This window comes from Gymnoscopelus braueri (assembly GCF_963280865.1).
Source record: "Gymnoscopelus braueri genome assembly, chromosome: 14".
In the NCBI taxonomy this organism is placed as follows: Eukaryota; Metazoa; Chordata; class Actinopteri; order Myctophiformes; family Myctophidae; genus Gymnoscopelus; species Gymnoscopelus braueri.
Genome location: NC_137619.1, coordinates 37,577,513 through 37,589,624, shown reverse-complemented (window position 1 = coordinate 37,589,624; position 12,112 = coordinate 37,577,513). Strand labels below are relative to the sequence as shown.

At 42.2% G+C, this 12,112-nt stretch overlaps 1 protein-coding gene across 4 annotated transcripts in view; it reads left to right on the top strand.

Annotated features, from left to right (window-relative positions):
• The window catches only part of lyst (lysosomal trafficking regulator), an 86,687-nt gene that overhangs the window by 29,062 nt on the left and 45,513 nt on the right, over window positions 1–12,112 (top strand). For all 4 annotated transcript variants that reach the window (XM_080450437.1, XM_080450436.1, XM_080450439.1 and 1 more), the window contains 6 exons: window positions 2,139–3,120; window positions 4,531–4,692; window positions 7,307–7,463; window positions 9,438–9,649; window positions 9,836–9,902; window positions 10,941–11,050. In XM_080450437.1, coding sequence (XP_080306563.1) covers window positions 2,139–3,120; window positions 4,531–4,692; window positions 7,307–7,463; window positions 9,438–9,649; window positions 9,836–9,902; window positions 10,941–11,050 — 1,690 coding nt within the window. The remainder of the gene's footprint in view (window positions 1–2,138; window positions 3,121–4,530; window positions 4,693–7,306; window positions 7,464–9,437; window positions 9,650–9,835; window positions 9,903–10,940; window positions 11,051–12,112) is intronic.

The window sequence follows — 12,112 nt, the reverse complement described above, 5'->3', positions numbered from 1 at the left end:
GGATACTACTGCTGCTGCTGATGTGCTCTCACATGAGCCAAGTGTATAATTAGCCAGGCCAGGGTCAGTCTTCTTGTCCATTCCAACATTGCTTGTCATCAGATCCGTCTCTCCGAGTCATTGCTAATTGATGCTGTTAAATTATTGATCACAAACTTTTGTCAAGTAGGCGAGACGGTTACATTATTGACGGTTTATGCGACTTACTTTGATCATGGATAGTCTGTTGCAAAGGGATGTACTTTATAATGATGAAGGATGTACTCTTTATAACCCTATAAAGTTAGCTGATTATAAGAGAACTTTCTTTCCTCGTTTAAATGAGGAAAGAATTAAGGCCATATTAATTTGATCTGGGATTGGTGGTAATGGAATCGGCTGAGTCTGTTGAGTCTGTAGCAGGCCAATTGATTTCCTAATTTTTTCAACTCTCTGCTGGCTTTGACAAACTTTCAAGCTCTTCATAGCCAAATGTTACATGAGAGACCTTTTTTGAAAAGGCACTCGTTTCCCTTTTAAACTGCCTGCGACTATGCAGAGGGAAACATTACAAAACCAGGCCCTTTCTCGTATGAACACTGGAAAATGTCCGGGCAATCAGGTTTCATTTATCATTTATCAATGGAACGTACAGACCAGCTTAAATTTGAGCCCAGGAATCAGCTTACGTTCACGTGGGATTTATCAAGCAGGTGTACCCTGTCAATTCTAGCGTTAGGATTTGTCCGCTGTTGATAAATGTGGCGGAGACTCGCCCTACCTGTTTTTCAACAGGTGGGGCATTCGAGCGCATTCGAGCGCATTCGAGTGTCAGGTTATCCTTAAACGAGGTTGCACATCTCCAGAAATACAGAGCCTACTGTAGGCCTGGTTCTGATATACCAGTCTGCAGGCTCCCTTTCAGCAGACTCGTATCCATAATGTTTATATACTGACAGTTACTGTATGTAGTCAAATACTTGTGGAAAGGCTTTAATAATTTCAACAACAAAAAAGGGTGCATTTGCATTAATTAAGCCTTAGGTATGATTTAAAAAGAGGTGGGGTATTTTAATAAATTTCCCAGGAAGCGATTTAAGTGATTGAATCTATTCTTACAACAAAGTGTTCTTAATTTTAGCACATCTATGTCACACAGCACACAAACCTAAAAGCTTATTACCAGTTAATGAGAAAGGAGATGAAATATAAGCTGGAGCCACATGAATGACGGGTGAACAGAGAGCCAAAAGAAGTCACATACCAGACTATACGCCGATCAAATTGCAACATGTGACCAATGATTCCAAAACAGTGAAGTGGAGCACCAATAGGAAAATTACTCTCTTCACTGTTTCCTGTTGCTGCCATAGTACCCCCTGTCACAATAAAGCATCAATTCCTGTAGTAGTCATGTGCTGACCTTTCCTGCCTCTGCATGTATGTTTCTCTTTATCTGCATCACACAATTCCACCACATTTTCATGTAACTTCGAGAATGCGAGCACAACTCCAGTCTGAACAAGTAGTCTCTTTACCAAGTGCACGGTTCAGAAGAGTTCATTCAAACAGCAGAATCTCCAGCACTCACAGAAATGTCCTTTTATTTAAGTACATATTCTGGATGTAATGTAAAGGACATTTCAGTGAGTGCTGGTGATTCATTCTGCTGTTAGCATTAATTATCTAGGCTAATGGTTTCTTCTTCATGCTGTACTTCTGTTCCTCTGATAAAGGGAAAATAATGAAGAGAGGGATTATTCTGAAAAACTCAGACATGAATTTATTCTGGATGTAATGTAGCAAAATAATAGAAAAGGGCTAAAGAAATTCAGTGGGAGAAGCAGTGAATGAGAAAAACAAATCACATTTATTGTAGCACCAAGTATGAAATACAATGAGACCAAATTAGTTTTTTTTCCAGCAACCAATATTAATACAATTTTGAGAGTGTAACTAACAGCAGTTCAGACTACACAATATGCCGTTGAAGTGATTTTTTCTAAACAAAAAAATGTCAGCTTGGCTTTTGTGTTATTGGAAAATGCTAGAGTAGTTAAAAAATTATGAATTATTTCACACTTAGTGAAATAATTGCTACCTGATGTCTCCTCGTCTTCAGCTTTGATTCTAATTAGTCTTTGATGTTTGCATTGCAGGGTGATCAGAGACCTTTTCATCAGCTGTAATGGGCTGAACCAAGTGACGGAGCTCATCTACCTAGACCAGACACGTTCTTGGGCTTTGAAGGTGTTCGAGACCCTGATACTAGGTGTTAGCGACCAGCAGGCTGACGGAATACTCCAGGAACTGGACAGTGCCGATGCCCAGGAAAGGGAGGCCATCCTGGGCCTGGCCGAGGAACTGGGGTCCCGGAGTGGCGGAGATGGCCCGCAGAGTCTCAGCAAGTTCTACGAAGGCCTGAAGGAGGCGTGCCCCCGCCAGAGAGGCAGGAGCGGGCCGGGGGCTGCGCCGGGGCGTGGCCGGGCAGAGACGCACCTCAATACCATCAACCTATTCCTGTGTGTGGCCTTCCTCTGTGTCAGCAAGGAGGCCGACTCCGACCGCGACTCGGCCAACGACTCCGAGGACACGTCTGGTTACGACAGCACAGCTAGTGAACCGCTCGGGGGGCGGTTGCCTTGCCTGTCGCCAGACAGCGTGGCTCTGCCCTCCAAAGAACAAGTGCGCCGGGCAGCGGACGTTTGGTCTGTGTGCCGCTGGATCTACCTGGCCAGCCCCATGTTTCAGAGGCAGTTCTTCAGGCTCGGAGGCCTGGACGTGTGCTCGCGTCTCATGGCCATGGTTATTCAGAAACTGACCTCTAAGACCAAGGACGGGAAGGCCAAGAAGAAGAGAGATGGCAAGGGCAAGGCCAGCCCGTCTATTCCCGAATCCCCTGCACCCGTCATGACTCCAGCTGAGCCTGGCACTACCTCACTGGGGGTGGAGGAGACAAACCTCGACACGACCGACAATCTCAGCACTGGCCCAGCAGAAGGAAAGACCAAAGATCCAGCAAAGAAGCTAGAGGAGGAATGGCCCCTGCAAAGCATTCGTCTCCTTGAGGCCCTGTTGGCCATATGTCTACACAGCGCTAACTCAGCCCTGCAGAGGATTGAGCCGGAACTATCCTTTCAGGTATAATTATTTCATTCTTCATGAAGCTCATGTTGAGCTCTCACTATAGCAGGGGCGGGCAACTTTGATGATGTAGAGGGCCACTATATTTCCACACTCACTCCAGAGGGCCACATTGCATATATTGTCGGGCAGACACCTCTTATCTCTGTATTTTAACCTTTTTCGTAAATTAATGCCGTACTTCGCCATTCTATGTCACACAAAAGTTGCAAAAATAGCCGATCTACAAGCTCAAAATGTGTCGCAATTTTGAGCTTGTAGATCTGCTATTTTTGAATTGGAATCCTGATTTTGTTTTTGCTATTTTTGAATTGGAATCCTGAAAAGCAATTTTTTTTAAAATTTCAAATGCATTTAGCTATACTTATGTTAACTTTAAGAACTTAAATACAAATACATTGGACATAAAAAAGACAAAAGAATTTTAATACTAGTCATTAAGCTACTAGTATAGACAGAAGTAATTAAAGCGGGTCATGTTTGCATGTTTGGAATTGTAACAGCTGAAATCAATAATATATCAGTATTCCGGTGAATGTTCCAACCGATGGGGATTTCCCTCCTGCTTCCTGGATACAACATTTAAAAAAAGCATTTTGTTTGCTGGTCAGTTGTTATCTTACCTACACCTAGCTACTGTTTAACGTCTGCTAGTTACTATGGTGAGGGGGAAAAAAACATACTGGAGAAGTGATATTGTGGCCTTCTCTCTCCCCCTGACCCTTTCAATGTGTAAGCTAATTTAATAGCCAATGTGTTTGGCCACAAGATGATAATCACAAGATAATATTAACCAAGCGATAGCTGACCACGGGTCCCAGTGTTTGCCTCCTAGCAACATGAGAACGTTTTGGATGAAACTGTCTATTGTACGCTCCTGTCGACCCCTGGGTAACATTTTGACTCCAGCATGATTAGGAATGTCTCTCTCCAGTGGTGTAAAGTAAAGTAACTAAGTACATTTACTCAAGTACTGTACTGTACTACATCTCAGAGGCAAATATTGTACTTTTACTCCACTACAATTATTTGAAAACTTAAGTTGCTAGTTACTTTGTAGATTTTAGATATTACAAAACATACATTTTGGCCATTTGAAAATAGCCGATCTACAATCTCACAATGCGTCGCGTCGTGAGCTTGTAGATCTGCTATTTTCAAATGATTTTTATACATTTGTGAAAAACTTGTGAAATGGGACATTCTGCACAATGATTCATTTCTACTTTTGGTACTTTAAGTACACTTTGATACCAATACTTTTGTACTTTTTTTTGTACAATTCTGGACTTTTACTTGTAACAGAGTATTTTTTACATTGCAGTATTGATACTTTTACTTAAGCACAGTAATTAATTTGAGTACTTTTTCCACCACTGTCTGTCTCTCCCCTCCCCTCCCTTACAGCTCCAGTCAGTGGAAGAGACCCTGTGTGAAGTCAGAGACCAGCTCTCTCGCTCTGGGGTGGTGAACTCTGACCTGGCCGTGCCTCTGTTTGATTCTCTGTTGAGAGTAGCCCTGGCTGAAGTGTCTTCTTGCCCTGATCTCCCAGAGGACAAGCAAGATCGGGTAAGCTCTGACTTGAGTTGGGAGAGGCAGCGGCATGCATATGCATAAATAAATACATAACCGGATACAGTACGTATCGTCGCTGTCGGGCGGAAATCTTGTATGTAAAAAAATAAGTTACTTTTCAGGACACAGGAAAAATAACCTGTGTTCCGATGGACCCGATGCAGTTATTATTTATTCACAAGGTCTTTTTAATACTTTTCATTGGTTACCGGTAAATATGTATAAAACCCACAGACAGAGTTCAAATAAAGAAAAATAGCAGATCTACAAGCTCACAGCGCGTTGCAATCATGCGACGCGCTGTTGGCTTGTAGATATGCTACTTTCACTATTTGTTCACTTCTTTTGTACAATGTCATACCTTGAAGTATAAAATCAGGCATTCATTTATGAGAAAACGATGATGTATGAAGATACAAGATTTTATGTAGCGACGATATATATCAGGACGGAACGATTTCAGACCAGGATTGCGATTTGATTCGTAAGGTAGATATGTGGTAGTTATAACACAACATTAGATACTGCCAACATAAATCAATATTTAAAAGGCCATACCGGTGTTATTGCATGTTTAGACCATTTACTTCAAGTCATGAATACTTTACATTACTACCCACATAATTACCAGATTTCCCTAATATTGTAGATCAAACTTCCAGGTGATCAGGGAAACAACTTAAGCCATCCATCAAGGCTTTTTTGTGTTATCCTTTTGGCATTGCTCGCGTAATTGTACTTGCTGTACTGTTTGCAGACTAATAAAGTATTCGATCAGTCAATCGTTAAGCCCACCTTAAGTTAAAACTATGCTGCTTCAAGGGTGCTTGGGTGGCGCAGGGGTAAAGTTCCTGTCCTTAGCAGTGGTGGTTTACTTAAGTAAAAGTATCAATACTGCAATGTAGAAATACTCCAGGTGAAGGTCCGGAATTCAACATTTACTTGAGTACAAGTACAAAAGTATTGGTATCAAAATGTACTTAAAGTACCAAAAGTAAAAGCACTCATTATACAGAATGTCCCATTTCAAGTTTTCAAATGTATAAAGATCTTTTGAAAATAGCAGATCTACAAGCTCACAATGTGTCGCATCGCGACACATTGTGTAGATCGGCTATTTTCAAAGGGACGAAATCTATATAGGACTGAAGTAGTTACTGTATGTTTTGTAATAATAATCAAAATCTACAAAGTAACTAAAGTTTTCAAATAATTGTAGTGGAGTAAAAGTACAATATTTGGATCCGAGATGTAGTGGAGTAGAATTAAAAGTACTGAAAATTGGAAATACTCCAGTAAAGTAAAACAATACCTCAAAATTTGACTTAAGTACAGTACTTGAGTACATGTACTTAGTTACTTTACACCACTGCTCAGTGGTTTGAGCAGAGTGTAGATGAGTGCTACAGTTTCAAACAACCAACAGCCAGGCCGGTTATGTAGGATGTCTGGGCCTTGAGGTTGTGTGAACAGCAGTGTTCCAACTACCGGTAGTTTGAAGTGTGTCTATTTATTTTTCCTTTAGAAACCTATTTTCAAAGGAAGAAAACTGGTTTCGCGGGAAGAAAGGTTGACATTTTGGTTGAAATTGCTTGCTTTATCCATGAAAATCATTATGGCATAGTAGACAACATAATTGATCTTTTTATTTTCTGGGTTGAAGACGTTTTGGCTGAAGGTCACACTATAATTATTGTCTGCCCGTTAGTGGGTGACTCCTGCCTTAGATGGGTTTTCCATAAATCATTTGTTATTATGCCTGTGTAATTAAGCCAATTCCAACATTGAGGATTTAGGTATAACGGATTTATGCTCACTGATCCCCATCCCCAATTCTCGGAAGCTTAGTTCTCCCTCAGTGAGTGATTTAGCCTATAAGTTTACTCGATTATCATTTATTATGAATACATACCTTGTTGCTCCTTACTTTGTGTGTGTACAGAATGTGTGTATTTAACGGACTGGGGCTCAACTGTCATTTCCATGTCTGAATGCTAGTCCAAAAAGGGGAGATTATTACAGTTGTTAAACCTGGGATGTTTTCAGCCATTTCCTAGGGTTCAATTCAGTGCGTGCGCATGTTTGCACATTTGTCCATGATGACTACACAGTGATGGGAATGGCTGTGGAATGCCTCATAAGTCAGCTGATACCGTCTTATGACAAAAATCTTGTAATTTTGTATTAATTCAAAACATTTTTTCGCCATTCTTCTGCTGCAACTGGAGAACTGTTGCTTGTCCTGCTGAGTGTAGTGTAGCATAATGTTTTTGGTCAAGTTTTAGATTCTGACTGTATGGTTAAAAACAAAACAAAGAAGGATAGTTTGCGCTGCGTTGGTGTGTGAGAGACAGTTTGTCTTTCCCTTTACAGAATGGGGTAAGCTCTTATTAAATTTATGTCATTTTGCAAATTGCTTTAATGGCCAGGGATCGGATTCAGTGGATCGTATTGTGTTGCAATACACAGCAAACTCCAAGTACTTCTGCTTTCAGACATCTTACGTATCACCTCTGTGCTTCTCTCATTCTCTGTCTCTCTCTCTCTCTCTCTCTCTCATTCTCTGTCTCTCTCTCTCCCTCCCCCTCCCCCTCTCTCCATCGGTAAGAAGCTGCAGGTGTCGGTGGAGAGCGTGGCCCCAGCGGGGGACCTGTCTGAAGAGGTAGACGAGGGGCAGAGCTGTAGCGTCAAGCCCCTTGGGGAGGAGGAAGGCTACGACGCTGACAGCGAGAGCAACCCTGAGGACATGGCTAAACAGGAAGAAGGTACGGTGCCACTGCACTCCTTCACACACACACACACACACACACACACACAATAGTAGTAACACATTTATTTGTTTATGACCATTAAAAATAAAATAGCATTAAAACAGAAGAACAACATTAGATATTAACATTAGAATGCAGCACTGCACATATAAACTCCACACACACTCTCGCACACTTGTATTTGTTCATTCCGGAGTATCCATACCGTAGCTATACATCTCACTGCTCTTATTAAATCCATTTTATACTGGTGTCATATAACAGACATTATTGTCCTCCTCTGTACCATTTGCTTTATTTTTTATTTTTTGTGTCGTATATTTTTCGTTTTTTTCTTAGTCTTACGCTTTCACAGTTTGAATTGTGTTGTAGTTTTCTTTCTTGTTTACTTCCCTGAGGCTATTTTCTCTCATTTGCTTCTTGCCCTCAACCCCCGTCTGCTAGTTGTTTACATCAGAGACAGAGTTCAGCGGTCTTGGAGATTGATGGATTGAAATGTTGTGTATATGACTCAACCCCTTAAGCGGCTAATGATTTAGCCCTGGGAAACCGTTAAAAGCGTATTCTCTCCCACCACTGAGATGATCTGTCAACCTATCTGTACTCCTAGGACAAAATAGCACTCGGTGGTATAGTACAGTATGAGGCTTAAACAACGTCCGGACTGGCAAAGATGAGTAGCTTCCTGGACGACACAGCATGACAGAATAATTTTGTCTGCTTCGCAAGACACGTGGCATTGACCACGAGCGGCTAGTTTTACAGTGTGTGCGAATGACAGGGCAGAAAATGCGTGGTGTGTGGTTTCTTCTCGTGGCCGGTGACCCCCTCCCTGGTCAGCTCTGTTCTCCTTTCTGCTCTGTGGGTTTGGTTAAGACTCTGTCCTTATTACCCCCTCTATTATGTTTTAATCTCTTCAGAATGGACTCTTTGTTTCCCCTTTAGATGATGTAAGGTTCCTGCACTCTACAGCCTCATGAGCTGAATCTTGTGACTTAAGTAGTATTCTTGCATGCGCACACAGACGCACATACAGTACACACCTCAAATCTTCTTTCCCCTTCACTCTGATTCTGAACATTTATTGTGTATCAGCCTCAGTCAGTGCTCATTGATCCCCAGTGTAGCCAACGGTCAATTTTGTCAAGTAAGTTGCAGATGAGCACCTAGGCTGACATTTTCAGAATTTGTTTATCCTTGGTATTTCGCCGCGCAATGGCACTGTAAATGTGTTAAAATTTTTCGCTTGGATAACCCCTTGTAAATAGTACATTGGATTGATTCGTGGAATCCAAATTGGATTTATTTCCCTGGAGTAGAGCAGAATACACCGGACGACCAGTTGAGCAATTGTTTTCCGGAGAGCACATTTGAGCCCCGGACCGAACACAGGGCCATTTCAATTGACTGCAAAAATGAGAGCTGCTGATAAGGCGGATAACTATGTTGGGCGTCGTTGAACTTCTTTGTAGAATTATTTACTCAGTGCTTTATATATTTGAATGTGTGCGACATGGAAGCTAGCTAGCTCTGTGAGAGTACATAGGAAGAGGGAAGGAGAGGGAGGGAGAAAGAGGGAGGGAGAGAGAGAGAGGGAGACCAAGCAAGCTTCATTAATAAAGGCACGTCCCAGAAGCCGCGTGAGAGCCTGCCTGGGCTGCACTCCTGTAAATCATGAGGGGACTCCCATGCTGCTGTTGGAAAGGCAGAAGACAGAAACTAATTCATTTTTATGGGCTGCGCTCCGAGATTGAAGGTTGTGGCTTGCGCATGGGAGGCCCCTAACTGCGGGACGACACATACGACATACGTACGTGTACATTTGTATGCACAGAACGTATGCTGTGCTGGGGGGGGGGTCGTTACGTGTGTGTGTGTGTCTGTTTCAAGGGTTTATTTTTGGGGGGATTTTTTTATTTGTTTATTGTATGGACGTCAACGCTGTGGTGTCTGTGGTTCCTGTCGCAGGAGTGAAGGCGGAATCCGACGTGTTGCACGAGTTCGGGGAAGCAGGGGAGGGCCCCGGGCGTGGCGTGCTGCTCTTCCCAGAGATCTGCATCATGGAGCTGCAGCTGCTCGCTGCTGGCTCGCCGGACCTGGAGGTTCTGAAGCACGTGTTCCACAGCCTGCTGGGGGCGGTGCGCGCCAACCCTCACAACGCCTCCCTCCTCTACGACCAGGTTTTTTTCCTTATCCTTTTTTTTTTATTCTTCTTCTTCAAGTTCTTCTTCTTCTTCCCCTCCTCCTTCTCGTCCCTGCCCCTCTCCTCCTCAGCTCCTCACTGCTAAATCATTCTGTCTTTACTTGCACGTCTCCTCCCAGCTGTGTTGTAAGTTTATGGATGACACATGTTATGGTCCACACAGGGCGGAGTCAAAACCATCCTTTCTGGTTTCCACAACATCCTCAGCCAAACAGACCCCTCCTTGACAGGTTTGTCTTATTGTTTGGGTTTATTTTATTTGTTGTTGTTGTTGTTTTTTCTGCAGGACAGAAAGCCTGAATACTTTGTCCACCACCAGCCACATTTACTGATGGACTTCATCAGCCACTTGTTTTACTTTACAAGCCAACTGGCATTTAAAAAATGGAACAGGCCCTGTCAATGATTACTGCCTTTAAAAGTGGCTGGATGGGTTGTATGTTATTGAAGGATGTCATTATTCACCAGTTCTATGGGAATAAACTTGAATATGTGCACATATACAGAAGTACTGTATTTAGTAACTGTGAGAAGTCCTAAAAGAATGGCTAAAACAAGAAATATAAAAAAAAACATTTATCGTTCTGGGTAGCATTTGATAAACAATATGGAAACAATGGGCCCGATTCACTAAGCTGGTTTTAAATATCAGTGTAAATAAAGTGACTAAAGGAGGGTGTATTTTCTTTAAGCAAAAACCGAAGTGCACAAAGGGGTGTGTAAATCCTTGATATGTGCGGATCACAGTTGTTCCTCATTTTTGCCTGAATTTCAGAGGTGCGTTCATATGTAAGATCCTTGGCATTGCTCCACGCCCCCACTTAAGACCAAAAAGCTGTTTACACTCAAAATATGGGTGTAAACAGCTTAGTGAATCGGGCCCAATGTTTCTAATCCATATTGATCTCATCCTCTGTTTTAGTTAACTTATTTTTTTCTTCTTTTTGATTTAATTGAAAAGAATTGCAACCAGGGTGAAGCCAAAGAGACATTTCTAGCAGTGGATAATAAAGTTATCTTGCTCTCTCTCTCTCTCTCTATCTGTGTGGTGGTCCATTCTGAATGCATGTTATTTTGTTTAGTTTTTCCACCAACAACAAGGGCTCATGCTGGCTCTACTGGCTGTGAGAGATTAATAGTTTAGAAGGAACACTCTGTCTGACTGGGAGAATGTTACATTCTGTTGGTTAGTGTTTCTGTATGTGTTGCGTGCCTGTGTGACTGAGTGAGGTGTTATTGCGTAATCATTTTTTCATTGGTCTATCCAGATTGCCAGACTGTCCTAGTGGAGCTGCTGGTTGCCATGGTGATCCGGCGAATCACAGCCGAGGAACTGGCCCTGTTGATTTTGCTCTTCCTGGAGAAAACCCCTCCTACGGTAAATGGCAAACCTTATCATTCACTAAACAATCAACACTGTTGGCTTAATGCTGACTATTCATATTGCTATTTTTCTGTCACTTTGTTGACATTGTTGGCTTACCGTCACTGTTGTTACACTATTGACCAAGGCTCATAGTGTTCATCCTAAGTTCATAACATTTGCGCCTTCAATATGTTAAAAATCTTGAACATAATTTGTGCTGCTGTAATGATTAGATGATCAGACACACACTCTGCCTCGATCCTGAGAAGCCATCAACACATGCAGCAGTGCTCTCCTGGGCTGTCTTCACTTCATAATTAGCACTGATGTGTCAGAAGCCAATGTGATGCTAACTAGTTATTACCACAGACCTGTTGTTAATTTGAATCTTGACAACCAGCCAACTGTTTTTAGAAATGAGGACAGGGGTGGTAGCAGATCTTCAAGATCTAGGATCTTCTGAAAATGTTTTACTCGGTCCACGTAAGCGCTATATACTTTCATAATGACAAGTAGTGAAAATAGACGATCTACAAGTTCATAACATGTTGCATTGCGGCGGGTAGTATCCATTCCTGAGGTGGATTTACTGTACAGTATATCATAGAGAAGGCAGTGTATTGCAGCATGGCTTACTTTTCAAAATCCATGATCTGCTATTATCGTTGCGAGACACGATATAACCAAGTACTAATCAGGTTTAACATAGGCTGTGATAGTGTTGCATGTTGCCTGTGCTGTCTCCTAGATGCCTGTATGTATTGTTTGTGAATAATACATATAGAAGCATGTCATCATGCCAAGACCTCTGTAATATTTACTTGCTATTGATCTCTATGCTATGGAGTCTCTCTGGGTTACTTGAGGTTTGATGCCGAGCCATAGGGTGGTCCGATATACATTTTTAACACTTAAGTGGGAGTGGGACTGCGGGCTGCGGAGAGCACCCATCAGTGCACATGCACACACACACACACACACACACACACACACACACACACACACACACACACACACACACACACACACACACACACACACGCATTGTACACCAGATAGTTCTTTATTCCCTTT